Consider the following 20,401-nt stretch of genomic DNA (forward strand, 5'->3'; position numbering starts at 1 on the left):
ATGATTTGCTTTTTCCACATAAGGTTCTGATGGGGAAGAAACAGTATACACCGTCATCACATACACAGGAAACAAAGCCATACTCACAAAGCCAGAGGCATGAGAGAATTAAAGTGATTTTTATATTTGCCTTAATTTGGTTATGCTATTTACACTGAGATGATATGGATTTAATCAAAATAAGTTGGTCCATGTAAACCCTCACTCCCTTTGGGTCTTGTAAATCCTATGTGAAGGATATCTATTCTATGAGCGCCAACCTCCTAAATATTAGCTTCTGGAAATCAGTGACGCTAAGCATTTTCAGATGCAGTTTAAGTCTGCTTATTAGTTAGAAGTCCTGCACTATCAGGACATTGATTGACATGATCCCTGCATCTTGCCCACAGAATCCAGAGTGGAGCACAAAGATGCAGGGTTCTGTGACTTCTGGTGCCTTGATCCAGTGTGTGGAGTTTCAGAGCTCAGTGGGAGTCTATTGTGTATAATATGATCAGAGGACAGGAGTTGTAAGAGGCTATACCCCTTTGAGGAAGATCCCAAATGCCTATTATGACTTTGAATCTGTTTCATCAATAGCCGCTGCACCGAATATGTTCTTCACTTCTCTTTGGTTATGGAAATCCTATGCTAACCACAAAAGCCCTCCTCTATCTCTAACTCCCGCTTCTCCAAACTAATTCAGCACCTGCACCGTGGACAGCGACTTTTAGTGCCTTGGCTCTTGTTTCACCCAAGATCTTATTTCTACAGGCACATTATGAATTTTCTTAGGAGCAAATTCTACATTTCTTTTAGCTCATAATATGAAAGAATGGCTGAGAGATGAATGGATGGGTAGATTCATAAAAACAGTTTAGGAGCCACTAATAGGAATGGATCTGAGAGTGTATAAGTGATGTGCTGTACTTTCTGATTATTCAAAGTCATAAATAGGTGGAGGAAACTCACATTTCCAGTTGGCAAGAAACGCCTATTCTGTTTATTACTGTTCCCTTCAGGAACACTCTCACCTCCCACCTTCCCTCATTCATTTTATATACCACACTTAAAATTGGAGGCATAACCTTGCTCAAGAATGTGCAAAACAGGAACATAGTAATGAACTCCTGTTGCTGCTATAAACTTGATGAATGGCTTGTGAAGGAAGGGCATGGGATGACAACCTCAGGCCAGTGATTATCTCTAGACATCCCTCCTCAAGAACTTGTGCTGACCAGCAGTGTTCACTCTGTTCTGTGTTCTCTTGGGGTTCTGTTGTAGGAATGTCACTGGGTCTCGGCTACATAAGTAACAAAGGATGTCCCTATGTTTCTTCCCAGCAATCTGAGTGCCTTCCTGCAGTGTGCCCCTCCAGGACCATCTCACATAAGATTCTGGTCATGCTTTACCTAGAAAAGACTTATGTGTTACTATTACTTGCACATACTCTCTTCTGCTCACCTCAGACTTCAAGAACACAAGTGGTTTTATTCTGTCTCTATTCTTGCCTATGATATTCAGCATCGAGGAGAGGCTTGTTCTGTATACTGTGGTGTTCATACAGTGGCATGCTATGGTAGCAGCTGGACACAAATCAAACTTTTTTTGTGTACAGCTGGTTCTTGAGCACCAATAGTGTGACTTTCAGCAATGGCAAGGTACTTTTATAAGTGACAAGTCGAACTAAAAGCTCAGGATTGTTTAAACTACTAAATATTCTCTGATATTGGCAAAAAGAATATAACATCTTCCCTCCTATTGTGTCATCAGACCAATAAACAATGAGGGATGTGTTTCTACATGCATTCTGTGCTTTGTTCCTGACTATTTTGTATGTATTTTAATCAACTACCCTGAAACAGAGTGCTAGCTGTTTCTTTTGAGTGGTATGCTACACATTTCTGGCATAGGACATTTTCGGCCTTATCATTCAGTGTGAACACTAGACCAGGAGCATTGAGTCCACCTGGGTTCTATAGAATCTCAGATAACATCCGGGCCTCTTTAATCTGCCTTTCTGTATTAGTTAGAGCCACAGGCATTTGGCATGTTCATTAACATTTGATGTGTCTCACTGTAGAAACACTAATCAGGAACTCATTAAGTATTCACCAAGGTTTATTAAAGGAATTTTTTTGGTGGGACATGGTGACTTACACATTGAATCAAGTACTTGGAAAGCAAAGGTAAAAGAATTAGTAGATAAAGGCCAGTCTTAGCTATATAGGAAATTTAAGGTTGCATGAAACCATTGGATTACATGAAACCTTTTCTCTACAACTAACTGACTAATCCTATTTTTTCAGGATAAAATATTATGTCTTTATTAAAGGGTTGTAGTTAAGCACACATGCCAGGTGAATGTTAATTTTAATTTGAGATTGGGAGAAGTTGAAAAATAAAGAACAAATCTAATAAATTTAATTGACATAGAAAATTTTCTTTAAAAATAATGGTACAAGTTTAGGGTGTGTGTGTCTGTGTGTGTGTGTGTGTGTGTGTGTGTGTGTGTCTGTGTGTGTGTGTGATGTTCATATGAATATGTGGATGTATTTATGTGTGCATGTATGGAGTCCAGAAGTCACTGTTAAGTGTATTCTTCCATTGCTCTTTCCTCATTTTGAGGCAGGGTCCCTAGTAAACCTGGGTTGGCTAAGATGGTTGGGCAATGAGTTCAGGGGATCTGCCTGTCTCTAAGTCTTTCCTGCTCCAAGTTGGGTCTGTTCTTAATTATGGATGTATTTACTGAAGCATTGGATTATTCATGGCTTGGATTAGAAAACCATCTTTTTCAAGGGCATGCTTGATGCTGAGAACATCACACAATTACTCATCTCAGCTTCTGTTAATGGGTTGGTGTGGGATATTAAGAAAATTGGTGCAGGGTGGGTTATAAAGCAGGATACCAACAAAACAGCATGTTAGCTGTCACCACAAATAAAATCAGAAATGTATGAGCATGTATTTATATAACTTTGACTTCTCACCATCTAAAGTGGTTCATCAAGGTTTCTGGTAGAAATATGGTTTAATTAGTTGCTTTTGTTATTGCTGTTCAGATATAGGGTGATCTCTCTTGGAGATAAGGAACTACGCTGTTACCTGAAGTGGCCAGCAAGCACATTAGTCTCATTAAATCACTCTTTAGTGTATCAGATTCATTTTGGGGCTCAAGCAGAATTTGTTGCATTATTGCCTGATAGATGAACTATTGTTTTCTTGGTTTGTGTGGTTTCTCTTTGAGTTGCTCAAAAGAAGGACAAAGCAAACACACAGCATATGCAATAATCACAAAGCAGTATATACAGTTTGAAGATGCTTCTTAGCTCTACAAGCCTTATCCTCATTGATGAATTGGGAGTGAAGGAAGTTTCAGTCATTCACACCATGAACCCTGATAAATCACTTGATAGATTAGCTGATGGCATCCATCACACTGTACTTGTCGTGAGTATTTGACTGAAGACTATAAATCTCTTTCCTTTAAAATTCTCCATCAGTGATCTCCGGATTGGCCGCACTCCCATGAAATTAGTGAGAGAATTATTCTCCATGCTGGGTATACATTTTTTGGAGGGCGTGGTACTGAGTTAAAACACTATCCTTTCCTCCAAAATCAAATGCTTATTTTACAACATTAAGAAATTACACTGAATTTGATTTCACTAAGTGCTACATGTCACATAAAGAGAAACAAGGAATGGATTAAACGGAAGGAGTGAGGTTACATTTTAAATAACCATGTGAAGACTGGCAACAGGCACTGTGATGTCCCTCTGCCCTTTATTGGTGAAAAGAATCTTAATAGCACTGTGAGCATAATTAGAGGAAAAGCATACTTTCCACATATGTGAGTTCATGCGTGTGAACAGTCAGTCTAGAGATGTCCCATACTGATAAAAATCCTGTGACTAGTAATTCAGTCCTCCAGAGTGGCTATGGCTTTCCTTTTGTTCTTTTTCTTATTCTAAAAGGAAATTCTCTGAGAGGAACCAGTGAGAAGCCTTACTGGTTCTCAGGTTCACTGAGATCTTCAGACTGTTATCTTTCCTGAAGAAGAAAACTGAAGTAGGAAAACAGTTGAGAATCTGACTTATAAAATGAGTTTGACAATCATTCACCATGATCAAAGAGGCTTAATCCCTGGGATGCAGGGATGGTTTAATATACGGAAATCCATCAAAATAATCCACCATATAAACAAACTTAAAGAAAAAACCACATGGTCATCTCACTAGATTCTGGGAAAGCATTTGACAAAATCCAACACCCCTTCATGTTAAAAGTCTCGGAAAGAACAGGAATCCAAGGCCCATACCTAAACATAATAAAAGCAATATATAGCAAACCAATAGCCAACATCAAACTTAACAGTGAAAAACTTGAAGCAATCCTACTAAAATCAGGGACTCGACAAGGCTGCTGACTCTCCCCCTACCTATTCAACATAGTACTGGAAGTTCTGGTCAGAGCAATTAGAAAGGAAAAAAATTAAAGGGGTACAAATTGGAAAGGAAGAATTAAAAATATTACTGTTTGCAGATGACATGAGAGTGTACATAAGTGACCCCAAAAATTCCACCAGAGAACTCCTACAGCTGATAAACAAGTTCAGCAAAGTGGCTGGATGAAAAATCAACTCAAACAAATCAGTATCCTTCCTCTACTCAAAGAACAAACATGTGGAGAAAGAAATTAGGGAAAAGATACCCTTCACAATAGTCACAAACAATATGAAATACCTTGGTGTGACTCTAACTAAGCAAGTGAAGGACCTGTATGACAAGAACTTCAAATCTCTAAAGAAGGAAATCCAGGAATATCTCAGAAAATGGAAAGATCTCCCATGCTCATGGATTGGAAAGATCAACATTTTAAAAATGGCCATCCTACCAAAAGCAATGTACAGAATCAACGCAATCCCCATCAAAATTCCAACACAGTTCTTCATGGAATTGGAAAGAGCATTGTACAATTTCATCTGGAATAACAAAAGACCTAGAATAGTGAAATTCATCCTAAACAACAAGGAAATATCTGCGGGAATCACTATCCTTGACCTCAAGCTATATTACAAGGCAATTGTGCTAAAAACTGCATGGTACTGGTACAGAAATAGGCATGTGGATCAAGGGAATAGAATAGAAGATCCAGAAATAAACCCTCACATATTTGTTCACTTGATTTTTGACAAAGGAGCTATAAACATTCAATGCAAAAAGCACAGCCTATTCAACAAATGGTGTTGGTCCAACTGGCACTCAGCATGCAGAAGAATGAAAATAGACATTTTCTTATCTCCTGTACAAAGCTCAAGTGCAAGTGGATCAAAGATCTCCACATTAAACCCGGTACACTGAAACTATTTGAAGAGAAAGTAGGGAAAACCTTAGAACACATAGGCACAGGAGAAAATTTCCTGAACAGAACACCAATGGCTTGTACTCTAAGGTCAAAGATCAACACATGGGACTTAATGAGATTGCAAAGTGTCTGTAAGGCTAACGAAACTGTCAAGAAAAAAAATGGCAGCAGACTGGGAAAATATCTTTACCAACTCCACATCAGATAGAGGCCTAATATCCAAGGTATACAAAGAACTCAAGAAGTTAGACAGCAGAGAATCAAACAACCCTATTCAAAAATGGAATAGGAGCCTAAACAAAAATTCTCAACTGAGGATAATGGAATGGCTGAGAAGCATCGAAGGAAGTGCTCAACATCATTAGCCATGAGGGAAATGCAAATCAAAACAACCCTGAGATTCCACCTCACACCAACCAGAATGGCTAAGATCAAAAATTCAGATAACAGCAGATGCTGGCAAGGATGTGGAGAAAGAAGAACACTCCTCCACTGTTGGTGGGGTTGTAAATTGGTACAACCCCTCTCGAATCATCCTGGCGATTCCTCAGAAAATTGGACATAGTTCTACCTGAAGACCCAGTTAATCCACTTCAGGGCATAGACCCCAGAGATGCTCCAACATAAAACAAAGACACATGCACCACTATGTTCATAGCAGCTCTATTTATAATAGCCAGAAGCTGGAAAGAACCCAGATGTCCTTCAGTAGATGAATGGATACAAAAATTGTGGTACATTTACACAATGGAGTACTACTCAGCTATCAGAAACAATGACTTTATGAAATTCTTAAAAAAATTGATGCATCTAGAGAATATCATCCTGAGTGAGATAACCTAGTCACAAAAAACAGACATAATATGCAGCCACTGATAATTGGATACTAACCCCAGAAAGATCTGAACACCCCAGAAACAACTCACCGACTATATAAAGTTCAAGAAAAACAAAGGCAAAAAAAAAAAAAAAACAAAAAAAAAATTAAAAACCATTATGCTTAATCTTTACACACCAAGAAAACTTTGACTATTTCCATGTTACATCTTGTTTTACATGTACTTTATGCTCATTCTAACTAGTAAAATTTTAATGTATACTATCAAATCATTAAAAAAATCAAGTACTGACAAAAACGTATTCATATACTTTATTCAAAAATGCTTAAAATCTTTATATTTATCTTTGCTTTTTAAAATAAAGTTGTTCAATTTATTTTAAAAAATGTAAAGGCCCAAAGACCATGACCAAAAAAAAAAAAAAAAAAAAAAAAAAAGAAAACCAAAAATCAGTTTGAGTATGATAATCATTCATAGTATATAATCATATAAAGTATATAATATTACTTAAATGTGTAATATCTCTTTAAATATGTAATTTTAAATTACATTTCAATATGGTTGGAGAAATGTTTTATATAAGAATAGTAAGCTTTAAAGATATATTCATTATGTATATAGTGTTCTGTCTGCATGTATACCTGCAGGCCAAAGAGGGCATAAGATCTCATTACAGATGGTTTTGAGTCACTCTGTCATCGCTAGGAACTGAATTCAGAATCTCCGAAAGAGCAGTCAATGTTTTTAAACACTGAGCCATCTCTCCATCCCAAGAATAGTAAGATTTAATGTAGTATTCTTCTTAAACCAAGACCAAACTAAAATGTGTGTGTGTGTGTGTGTGTGTGTGTGTATGTGTGTAACTCTAAAAGGTTAAAACAGGAACCAAGAGGTACGAAAGAAAAAATCAGAAATGGAGGGCTATTCTCACTCCTTTGGGTTCGGTCCCATCCTAGGTGCTTTGGGGAAATATGGGAACCATGCACGGCTGAGCTGAGATGCTACTAAGACAACTGAGTGCATGTGCTCTCATTCCTCTTACTTTGCATTTGCACACACTTTTAATTTAGCAAAGTACCCTCACATCCAAGTATAAATTACATGTTTGCAAAACACTTGGCATCAATAATTGCTATCTCCATGCGCAGACTCTCTTTAGCGCTTCAGAACCAGTGGAGTGGTTGACTTCCACTATATTCACATAGGCTCCTTGGATATTTATCTCTCATTCTTGTATATTTTTTCCCCTGGCTGTTTAAATTCTGAAATAGACAGAGCTATAAAAACACATTCCTGGTCATTTGGTTTCTGTGTGGGCTGGCCAGGGTGAATCTGAATATTGCAGGGGAGGTTATGAAGTGTTAGACTCAGATAGTTTATTTGCTGATGGGAGGGCAGGTGACTGGGACCAGAGTCCTTGTGAGTCTTTTATTGTTTAAAGCATCTTATTAAGTCATAAATGCCCCAGATGGATGCGGATGTGGTGGGCATGGACTAAATGAAGAAATAAAAATAAGTTGTTCGTGCATCAATTGAACTTGCCTTTAGATTATATGTTCTTTATTTTAATACTGTCCTATTAAAAAATAACTAGCCAGAGTCTCTGGAGCAGAGCCATGAGGATATTATTAACTTGAGTATCATGCTGCCTTAATTTGCATCTTCCCTGTACAAATGCAAACATGGAGCTACTGGCAGGGAAGAGAAGGAGGCCAGTTCATCTCCTGTATCTGTGAGTGCTGTTACAGATATCTTCCACAGTTTGCCTTACCAAGAAAGGTTGGAGAGCGAACTGTGCTGATACAGAAATATTAAACCCTGAAGATGTCTTGGCTGTTGGTTAGTAAAAGAAAGATGGTTGTACTTTCTAGCAAATCAAAAATGCTGTGAGTAGCATCTGTCATATTCCACCACTTATAATTCTGAGATTCTGAACGTAAGATGCCAAGAAGAAACCACTAGAACATAAATATGTTGCAGAATGAAATGGTGAAGAAGGTGGAAGATCTTTTTGGTGGGAGCTGTGATGAGGAAGATGTGCTATCCTAAGCAAGGGACCAAAACCCACAACTTGATCTTTGAATGCTTGGGAGTCTTACAGTGGAGTATCTCCTCTCCATCCTTCCCATACATTTCCCTTTGTGATCCTTTCCAGCCAAGGACTTCCCACTTTTGGCCTCATGGATGAAGTATTAAATATCTCAGGTGTGGAAAGCTGTAATGAAAGAGATTTGGAATTACCTCCAAAATCACAGATTTTAGGAACTCTGCTTTTCCTTTCAAATTGACTCATTCTTTTGGAAATATGTACAAGAAACAAAAGTAAAACAAACAACCCCCATGCCAGGTTATCAGGAAGGTAAAAATCATTACCTCCCTGAAGTTGGAGGCTTTTACATACTGTAGGAGTAAATTTTAAGGACCCTCTTACAACAGTTGAAAACAAGGAGACTTATGGGAAACTCTAAACCACAAAAGCAGTAAGGGCAGCAAGAAAAGAACATCTGTGTTCTTGTTTGAAGCAATAAATACAAAGAAAATACTTATTTTCAGGACATTTATGCAGAACAGAAATGACAGAAGGACTCATTTTCTGCACACTAACTCATCTTGACCTAACTCAATAATGACAACTTAATGGATTCAACTCTTGTTTTTCCCAACTGTTAAGTTCATTTGCAACTTAACAGGCAGCTCTCACTTTGCAAATGCTCAGTCCTAAGTTTCTCTCAGCAAAGTTTCACCTAAAAGCACAGTAGGGCTGTGGAGAAAAGCAGTCCAGAAAGAGGATGTCTTCCCTCCTCAGAGGTCTCAGTAGAATACCATGTGGGGCTTAGTTCCTGAGAGTTTAGATATTCAGGAGCAGAAATGCTTTCCACTAGTTAGTTATGGATGACAGCAAAGGAAAGTTCAATAGCCTTCAGTTTTATGAGCTCACTCACTTTACAGAATAATTCTGTAAAATGGTGGTTGCCGAGCTGGTGAAATGGCTTGGTGAGTAAAGGTTCTTGCCACCAATCCTGACCTCCTGAGTTTAAATCACTAAACCAACTTTGTGGAAGGGTAGAACTTACTGCCCTAACCCCAAATGTGTGTATAGCTTGTATCTACATAAATGCACATATACAATAAAAATGTAGTAAAAAATTAAAATAGTATTTGCCAATACAATATTCTTTACAGTGATTAATTAGATTTTTCTGTATGGCTGTACATATTCTAGTGGTACATTAGCATCATTAAGAGTTATAAGGGTTACGGTTTGTATCTGTCATAGAATGTGGTATCAAAACTGTTCATGTATGTAGATTATTTCTAAAGCTCCATGGGGAGTTGGGGATGGGGAGAAAATGTGACTGTCACTCTAGAGACTGTCACTCCATCTGCTATCTACCCAGTCCACACTGCAATCCCATTTTCCCAGAACACTTATCGAATGGTCAGTCTCTCTTGCTAATTTCAGCAACTAGGACCCAGGCTTTTCTCCATTATTTAAGAAGAGTAAAGGGCAGGGATAGAATGGGTTCAGAGAGTTATCAGGGCAGTGTCAGGAAGGCAAAACACTTGCTTTGATACTTTTCCTCTGCCCCAGCTGAACCCCAGGCACTGAGAATTGGGCGGAGCTGCGGAGCTTAGGTCTGGTTAACTTACTGTCAACAGTGCTTACTCTACAATCTTTGTTACACCCCCTTTTCCTTCCCCACAGTCTGGAGGCAGAGGCTGCAGGGTCAGGCCAGTGTTCTTGTTTTTTATATGCAAATAAATCACTTGATTATATTTTTTGTCCTTATGTTATCATGAATATTTCAAATGAATTTTATATGGTTCATATTTATGGCTTGGGAGCCATTTCACTTTTTGGCTCCCTGCCATCTCATCTGCATATACCATATCTCAGCTGATGTTGATTGGTCTCATTTACATATTCATCATGCTCCTCCTTTCAAAGATATTTTGTTATAAACTGGCTTTTCTTCCCCCTCCAGTGTTATAATAGCACATAGATGTGTTTCTAAATTGTACTCATTTCCATACATAATTTTTCTGGTTCCCATAAATCACCACATTGTCACCTACTCCCCCCCACTCTATTCTGCATAATCTTCACACTTTATACCAAGCTGACATATGGCTCCAAAGTAATTAAAAACAATGTAAACAGTTTACAGTGCACTTTGCAAAGCCACTTCACATTGCAGAGAGTTTAATGATTCCCATTTTCTCCCAGTTAGTTCCAAAGCAATGAAGAGCTGGGAAGCTTGAGATAAGGATGCTGATGAAGGCTACATCACCAGGAGTGGCCCTGTCTTCTTCAGTGGAGAAACTTCCATTTCTTCCAGAAGATTCTCCTGCTAACTTCTTCTAAAAATAGAGCTGATGACTTTGGGCACATTCAGGATGGATGGCCAGGAGATGGGTAGAGAAATGGAGGAGGATTCAGGATCAGTCGTGGAGAGGAACAGGAGATATGGCCAAGATGATCTTGAGAATGAATGGACATCTGCAGCTGATGAAAGATGTCACAGAGACATGGGATAAGGGAGGCACCCAAGAATTAGTGGGGTGACCTTAGTTGTGACTCACAGCATTGGGGATATGGATCCTAAAGTGGTCACTTCCTGCAGCCAGGCAGGACCCTTGTGGAGCTATAGAAACATCAACCCACTCACAAAACTTTCAACCCAAATTTTATTCTTTCCACAAGAAATGCAGGGACAAAGTGTGGAGCAGACACTGAAGGAATGGCTAATCAATAACTGGCCCAACTTGAGACCCATCCTATTGGTAAGCACCAATTCCTGACACTATTAATTATACTCTCTTATTAATTAGACTCTCAGGAGTCTAGCATGGCCCTCCCCTGAGAGGCTCCACTCAGCAGCTAAGACAGATGTGGACATCCAGAGCCAAACAGTGGATGAAGCTTGGAGACTGTTATAGAAGGGTGGAGGAAAGGACTGGGGGTCCTGAAGGAGATAGGAACTTCACAGGAAGATCAACGGGGTCAATTAACTTGGACCCTTAGGGCTCTCAGAACTGAACCATCAACCAAAGAGCATACATGGCCTTCCTGCATGTATGTAGCAGATACTCAGCTTCGTCTTCATGCGGGTCCTGATCAAATAGAGCAGGGGTGTCTTAATTAGGCTTTTACTGCTGTGAAGAAACAATATGACCAATGAAACTTTTATAAGAGACAGTATTTAACTGGGGCTGGATTACAGGCTCAGAGGTCAGTTCATTATCAAGTCAGGAAGCACGGCACATCCAGACAGGCACTGGAGAAGGAGCTGAAGGCAGTCAGGAGAAGTCAGTTTTCTAGGCAGCTAGTATGAGTTTAAAGGCCACAACCACAGTGAGACACTTCCTCTAACAAGGCCACACTTCCAAATATTGCCACTTAATAAGCCAAGCACATTCAAACAGAAGGTTATTCCAAAAGCTATTGCCTGTCCTTGGGATATTTTCTTTTAGCTTGGCTGCCTTTTCTGGCCACAGTGGAAGAGGATGCACCTAGCCTCTTAGAGACTTGATGTACAGGATTGGGGGGATACCAAGGAGGTAGGCATCCTCTCAGAGGAGAAGGAGTGAGATGGATGCAGGAAAGGATTATGAAAGGAGTTGACTGGGAGAGGGGGCAGTGAATGAGATGTAAAGTAAATAAATAAAAAATAAAAAATAAAACTAAATAAAGGGCTTGGTTAATGACCAGAGAGACTCACCTGTAGGGATTGGGTTGGATACTAGTTTTTATTTTTCTTTGGGTGGTAAAAGGTACAGAGCTTTTGCAATTTTAACAAGAGGAAGAGATGAGGATCCAAACCCATCAATAGATATAGTGATGGGATGTTTAAGATGCCTGACAGCATTATGAACTTGGAGATATCACTAACACTTTTATAGTTGATCGATGCTTAGATGCTCAGATGGCGTGGGGGCAGATACATGGGGTGAAGAAAATAAAGATGCGTGATTTCAGACTCTGCCCAATCTAGTTGTCTATGAGCACAAACCACATTCTGTTTGGAATATCCTTTTCTACTGGTTATTCATGGTGTCACCTTGGGCAGAAAATGGGTGTCTGTAGACCTGTTTTCGAATCTGCAGAATGGCACTGATGGTGAAGCCTGTTGCCAGTGTGACAGAGCAGGAAGATGAAATTCGCTCTTGACCTTTTCTCCCGTTCTGCCCGTGTGCTCAGTGCTCTCCACCACAGCAGCAAGAACAAGAGTCTCTGATTTGGTGTCTGGTTGGACCACCTCGCATACCTGCCCTTAATGCACAGATGCAGCCTTCCTTCATCCCGTCCAACACAGGAGGCGGTCACACTGGGAGGAAGTGAGGAGGCGGTCACGCTGGGAGGAAGTGAGGAGGCGGTCACGCTGGGAGGAAGTGAGCACCTCGCATGTTCAATGTATCCACACAGTGTCAAGGAGCATGCCACGAGACTTTAGTGCATGTTCTTCCTCCTGGCCAGAACATACTTTCTAGTCTGTTCATTTTATTCACATGGCTACTCCTTCTGCTTCAGATTTCTACACCAATGTCATTTCCCCAGAGCTCAGAAAGGCTCTCTTTAGCATTTTCAGTAGGAAAAAGATGCTATTATAAACACCCTCTGCTTACATACTCTCACATCACCTGTCTCTGTAGTGACTCTCACCATGCAATTTTACATTTACTTATATGCCATTCTTTTAAAAATAACTTGTTTCACTGTATTTTTAAGTGCATTAGTGAGAGGGTAGCATATTTTCTAGACTAGTGTTGCAGACCATGGTTAGCTCCCATGTGGGTGCTCGAATTGAACTGGGGTCCTCTGGAAGAGCAGCCAGTACTCTGAACCACTAAGCCATCTCTCCAGCCCAACATTTAATTTCTAACTATACTATTGGAATAAAAATTGTACAAGAAGAAAGATGTGTTTGTCTTATTTTTATGCATCATTGGATTTGTGTTGCAGAGAGTTAGATACTTACAATAAAAATAGAATAAGCACAGACAGAAAGACGAGTGAGCAAACATAATCATCATAAGATGGCAAGAGAAGACTTCTAAATGTGAACACAATATACTAAATACAAATGGTTATGGTCAATAGTGAAGGAGTCAATAAGCAGGTGGGCATGGAAATCCATTGTGAAACCGGTCATTACATAGTCACGATTAAAATACAGTCCAAGATTTAAAAACAATGCATAAGAAGTTATGTGTAAAATCAGTGATATAAACATTTGCTAGACTGTTCTGTTCCAAGAGGCAGAATAAAATAAACCCTCAACAGGTTTAAGGATAAGATGGGAATTTAATGGTTCATTTAACTTGATGGTCAGAGAAGAAGAATTGCTTTAGGTAAAGCTTTATTCAGGTGCTAGTGTCCTTAGGGGTTGGGCTCTCTCTGAATCTTCCCTTCCATTATATTAATTTTGTTCTTATCTCTACCTCTGGTGGATAAATGGTGACAACTGTCCTGGCTTCACTGCTTTGTGGAACTATATTCCTGAAAATAGAGCTGACCTTTTCATTTCTCAATCCCATAAAAGTCTCAGAATTTACAGTGACTTGCCCTGATTACAGAACCAGTCCACCAGCAGCCACAGAAGCCAAGAGAACATGGTGTTCAAACTGCCTGCCACCTCAGTTATGAACTCGTCTTTAGAGTTGGCAATGTCTCCCACGCCCACATGCACTTAGTGTGAGGGAGAAAAGAGCCACAGAACCAAACTTTATCTGGGGCCTCAGTGCTTCAGGAGTGAATGGGATAGTAGGGATTCAGTGCTGCTGATTATTGGGTAAAAAATGTCTACAAAGAAAATTAAACCTCTCACAGTGAAGAGGAAAGTCATCGAAGTCACTGTGGCCCATGTGGTTGGGGAAGGTTTCTGGAAGTGAACTGAGATTTGAAAGGTGGCAGGAGTTTCTTAGTGGCAGCCTCGCCGCAGCTATGATCACTGTAGTTAACATTGATTGAGGACTTAACCCTGTGACGGGTACTCACCGAAGCCTGCCGCACTAATCAGTTTGTCCCTATTCTCCCCAATGCCATTTGATTTGGCAATTATAGTTGTTATTTGAGACCTTTTATTGAATGATTATATACTTTTGAAGAATTTGTGGCCAAACAGCAAGTAAGGATAGGTGAAGAAGTGGCTGAAAGGGAGAGAGGCAGTGTGGCAGGGGAGGCTGGTCTATCATGGTACCAGACAACACATGATGAGGAAGGGGCATTCAAGAGAAGGTGTTTCCTTTTCTAATAGAAGTGAACTTGGACTTATGCAGAGTGAATTAAGATTTGTGGAGAGGGAGGCATGGAAGATAAAGCCAGAACTTATTAAAATTAGGAAATGGGTTAAAAGGTGAAGGAAGGTTCTGGGTGAAAAGGATGGACCCAGAAAGAAGACAAGAGCTTAGCATTGACCAAAACAGTATACGATGATGAAAGGAAGGAGAGCCTAGGGATCAGGGTTGGAGGGTGAGCCATGGAAAGAGGATGAGCCTGGAGACTGGTGTGTGTGTGTGTGTGTGTGTGTGTGTGTGTGAGTGGAAGGATGGTAAGCCTGGAGACCAAGGGTTTGCAGTTATATTATTGCTATGTCAGTTCCCTTTGGCCAGTTCTTTAACCACAGGCTGGTTTGTCTGATGCTGAGTACCCTGTCAGGGGCCACCCTTATTTGCTTGATTAAGTTTTATAAGATGCATTGTTTGTGGTAGCCATTATTTCTGTCTATCTGCAAATAGCAGGGTTTGGGGGGGTGCCCAGAATTATTTTATAGTCATCTAGTATATGCCACATCATTGTCAGGGCATTAGATAATCTACCAAGGAGCACCATCCAATGCCATGGCTTTCAGGATATAATCTTTTCAGATGAGTGCCTGCCTTTGTGGTCAACATCTTTACCAGGTAAAGACACTGGAAGACAGAACACTTTAAATTGATCTCTCATCTAATATGCCAATGATGGTCTCCTTCAAAACTCCTTTTCTCAAACATAGTTAAGAAATCAAAGTCCTTAAAGAATATTTCAAAGTTACACAGTCAGTTTATATAAAAACAAGCAATCACTGACCACTATCATGCAAGCAGGCAGTTAACTGTGGAAATAGCATGTTATGTCCTTTTTGATAATAGGTTACTTTCTCTCTTTCCCAGATATCAAGAAAAAGTCTTAAAGGTACGTGAAAATTCCAACAGCTTCCAGAAGAAACATATGAGCTGGAGGGTGGCTTTCACTGAATCACAATACAAAGATTCCCATTTTTGAACATGGAGTACATTGATGAGTGTTCTTACTGGCATGGAAGTTTTGAACCAGGTTTGTGCCCCTGTGAAGAACATGTCTTCCATCAAAAATTCTGGGAGAAGTGGCCAGAGGCGGTCAAAGAAAAGGCATGCTACTAGAGGTGTGAAAGTGTGACTCTGGGTTTACTGCTCCACTCCACTTCCAGAAAATCCTACTTGGAGCCAACTCCAAATTAAGCCACACCAGTACAAAGCTTGTAATTATTATAGCACAGGAGACTTCTGTCAGTACTAAGAAAGTTCTTAGTACTTTGAAGTATATGCATACCAGTGACCATTGCTTGTGTGCATGGTATGGGAACCAGAGACATAAACAGTGCCAAGAACACATATGTGAGGCCTTGCTCTTGATTCAAAGCCAACAAGAACTAGTAGGAACATGTCTTTGAGAGAAAAAAGTGGCCATAAGCAGAAAAAAAAGAAAGAATGAAAGGATTTAGTTGATGAAATATCTATTCCAAAGGCTTTGGAATACAACATTTTCTATCCAAAAAATGACTACAAATTATTGTGTTCCTTTATATTCTAATGGAATTAACATTTTTTTCCTAAATATTATTTAATAACAAGTATGATAGAGAAAGGAAATAGAAAGACTTGTAAAAGTTAGGCATATCAGGTGACTTCTGATTGCAGTCATGAAAAAGATTTTCTAGGACATGCCATTAATCACCAAATCTATAGGTGCTCAGGTGTCAATACCAATGCTGTAGAATTTTAAAATATAACATAAATAATCTTTCCATAAGTTTCTGTATACTGCCACATAAATCAGCTCTAGCTTATTTGTAATATCTAATACAGTACAAACTTACATAAATACTTGTAATATTGTATTAGTTATGGAATGACAGCAATAAGTCTCTCTCTCCCTCTCTGTCTCTCTGTCTCTCTGTCTCTGTCTCTCTCTGTCTCTCTGTTTCTCTGTCTCTCTGTCTCTGTCTCTCTCTCTCTCTCTCTCTCTCTCTCTCTCTCTCTCTCTCACACACACACACACACACACACACACACACACACACATTCCAGAACATTTTCTCCAATATGTTCAACCCATGCCTTGTTGAATCTGATGATAAGACCTTTTGATAAGGATGGACACCTGTGTAGACACCATGCTGGACATGATCCAAGGTCACTTTCCTTAGTCCACCTGAGACATTCACACAGTGACATCAGGTACCTACATTTTCTCCAGGTCCCCAAATCCAGAAAATGATCCTTTTGGGATGACTCGAAGCTTGGTGAGCACAAACCTCCTGAAAAGAGAGTTCGTACAAAGCATTACAATCTGCCTAACTGTGAGCAATCGAGTGTGAGATAAATGACATCAGGGAACAGCCGATACCCATGCAGTGCCTGCCCTGATAAGGGTTGAAACTGTTTCTCCTCCTCACAAAAAAGGACTAGTCCAGGTTCTCCTTGTATAATGAGATGAACATAATAGGTAAGGTTCTTACCATTGTATTTCAAGAAGCACAGTAGCAGAAAGGAACAAGGTTCATAGACAAGGCCTGCCACTTACCAGCCATGAGATTCTGAGTAAGGCCCCTTCTATTTTCCTATATCAGTGACTGACACATTTTCCTTTAAGGTCATATTGAGCGGACCTTGAATCCAATTCCTTCAGGGTGGGGGTGGGGAAATGGAAGCAGAAGACAGCTTCCCCCTGTTCTCACAGTTCCCTGCAGTTAGCACAGCTACCTGGCAATCCATCTGGTACCACAAATGAGCTATCGAGGATTCTGCCTAAGAACAGCTCTTCCCATCCACACTCCATCTTTTCATCTTTCTCCTGGAAAACCACGCCTCAAATGTCACCTTTTTCCTCTATGCAGTTTTTGCTTCTATTTCCCCTCCTCTGCGGAATTCTGCCATTGATATAAAAACACGTCATCATTTCCCCCATTTATGAAGTTTTCTCTCTTAGTGTCAGCCACCTCCAGTTTTGGACATTTCTCTTGTTTGAAATATCTATCCCATCCTGGCTAAACAAACAACTTCCATCAGCTCCTGCCCCACACCTCATTCAAGGAAAAATCCAAATTAAATACATTGGCATCCAGAAGCCTGGAGGAGCTTCCTGTTTTCTGTTCCCTGGCTCCTCCAACCTCTTTTTCTCCAAAGTTCCATAAACAGCCTAATTAACACAAGAGTTTACAAAGCATGTTTTAGGTACTATTTTCAGGTTTATCCTCTCATTGATCTACCTACATATCTTCTGTCTGGCTCTTTTAAATTCTATTCTCTCAAAATTCACTCTCAGCTAGCTTTTCTTTTCTTGACCTCTCTATAACATGAAAATCTCCTTTATGGTATTTTTGGTCTGTTCTACATTCTGTGTACTTGCCTGCGTGCTCACACAATTGTCTTCCCCCGTGACTTGCGTGAGGGTCGTGCAAGGTCAGGGATTTTCTTCTGAGCTATCATTTCACGTAGTCCCTGGCACATCACAGGTCTCTTCACATAGGTTTTAGGAACTTTAGCTCCCGACAGGAAAGCAAAACAATGAATCTTGGGAAATTCTCTGAGCCAAGGTGTTTGGTTTTCATTCCTGGCTACTGGCTACCTCGCTTGGTTAGAATGGGATTGGAATTTTCAGATGTTCTGTAGCTGCAAGAGAGGTACATGGGACTTCTCTCTTCTTTGCTTGAGCTTGGCTATGCCATGCTTCTGTCCGTGATGAGAACCCATGGAAGGGCACTGTCATGATACTTTGTTCCAGAGGCCTGAATTCTCTGTCTCACAACAACTCAGCTTCTGTGCTTCTAATAATAATCTTGTTTCTGAAAATTCCAAGGACTATGACAGTATTCAGTGGTCCAAGGTAATTAATAAATAACAGACTTTTTAAAAATCTGTAAACATTATTATAAAAATTGAAAAATTAAATCAAATCAAACCAACCAAAACTGAAGTCATCTACCAGACCTGAAGTCTATAAATCTCCATGAACTTCTGTGTGGTTCAATAGTCATTTGTAATAGAAGCTATATAGGTTAACATAAATGTAATTATATGGACTTTTATAGTTTTAAAAATTCTTCCAAAGATCAATTTTAACTTTCTTCAGAAATAAACCATAACATATAACATTTAAACATGAGTGGCTGGGCTTCTACAAAAGTGTCAAAAGCCCAAAACAGGAAACTGAATCTTGATGTTATTCTGAGCAATGGTGTGTGCACCAGAATTAGAATGTAGAAAGAGCAATGTGTATGATTCCCAGATTTGGTTACAAAGAAATTAGTATATGGATGCTAAACTGGTCCATGAAATGACAGAGAGTAAATGAAAAGGCTCTCCCTTTGCCCTCCTTCCCTTCTTTATTTTTCCTCCTTCCCTCTCCCCCCTTTTTCTTTCTTCTCCCAACCTCTTCTCTCCCTCTGAATTTATTTCTTCTATTATTTTATATGCATTCCAGGAAGAAATGTACAGAAAAGAGAGACCAGTGCATTTCCAATGAAATAACACCCAGAAAAAAAACCATTATTTGTGAAAGCTATAAACCCTCAGATTCAGAAATCTCTAGCAATCTTAAAAAAAGCACCAAATATCATTGCTGGAGATCTGAGCATGAAAACTGTAGATTCATAAGATAAAACATTTTTAAAGCTCACACAGAGAGAAAGACAAAATATCTTCAAAGAAAAAATAAGAAAAGGTTTTTTAAAAAATCCTCAATATTAGAGAAAAGTAATTGCTAATTTAGAATTATATAATTAGAAAATTACCATTTAAATGTGAGGATTAAATAAAGATACTTGTAGATAAAATTAATTAGACACTAAAAACTTAGCAGAATAATTCCTTTAGATGATAAAATTTAATTCAGTAGGAAGACAGGCACACACACACACACACACACACACACACACACACACACACACACAACACACATGTGCACACCCCCCATACACAAACATACATCATGGAGGAACAAAAATTAGTATCCCTCATTGACTAGCTGGGAATTCATAATGATAAGAAAACCCACCACATCAATAAAAATTGCTTTAAAATGTTGATCCTGAACTAGGTAACAAAGCAAATTAGTGTAAAAATGAATAACTTTCTTTAGCAAGAATAAAATTACTAAATCACTAAATCATAACATTCAGTTGTAAAATAATTAACTTCTTTCCCTCAACACACACACACACACACACACACACACACACACACACACACACACACACGGAAACCCATATGGAAAATCAAAACAAAAACAAAATATTAATACTCATTTAAGTCATACATAGGTCAAAAATTACAATTATAATAATTGTATTTTGAGTAATAAAAATACAAAAATATAAAAAAATTATACTTTTGGTAATATAAAAAATACAACATAAAAAGTTATTCTGCTACACACACACATACACACACACACACACACACACACACACACAACTTTTAGCTTTCAATTATTATAGTAGACGGGAGAAGAAAAAGATGAAAAACTCATGAATTAAGCATCCAACACAGAAATCCAGTAAAAGCCAGGTCTTTACCATCAAGACACAGGATCTGCCTGCAGGGGGCTGAGCTCCCAGAACAACCTAACAAGTGCTCTTCCACCTGAACCAAAGGTGAGCCTGACACACAAGCCCAACAGCTAGCTACCCAGGGAGGGAATGCCACCAGTTCTCAGAGTACAGGGAGCATGGTGCTCTCTTATTTCTGGACCAAGGAGTGGGAAAGGTCTCCATCATCAGGACTCAGGATCTGCCCTCAGAGGGCTGAGCTCCCAGAACAGGCTAAGAAGAGCTCTCTCACCTGAGCCCACAGAGACAAAAACAAGTCACTGCCATCAGAACCAATTGCCTGCCAACAAAGAGCTGAACACCCAGGAGCAATCTCCCTCCTGAGCCCATGGGCCCTTAAACCACAAGAGAGACAAACACCAGTCA

At 39.4% G+C, this 20,401-nt stretch overlaps 1 protein-coding gene across 1 annotated transcript in view; it reads right to left on the reverse strand.

The window, feature by feature from the left end:
• The window catches only part of FSHR (follicle stimulating hormone receptor), a gene marked incomplete at both ends in the record, with an annotated part of 205,070 nt that overhangs the window by 81,172 nt on the left and 103,497 nt on the right, over positions 1-20,401 (reverse strand). The window contains one exon of the mRNA XM_080913893.1: positions 16,673-16,744. Coding sequence (XP_080770019.1) covers positions 16,673-16,744 — 72 coding nt within the window. The remainder of the gene's footprint in view (positions 1-16,672; positions 16,745-20,401) is intronic.

Source organism: Micromys minutus, assembly GCF_963924665.1.
Source record: "Micromys minutus genome assembly, chromosome: 3".
NCBI classification, from domain to species: Eukaryota; Metazoa; Chordata; class Mammalia; order Rodentia; family Muridae; genus Micromys; species Micromys minutus.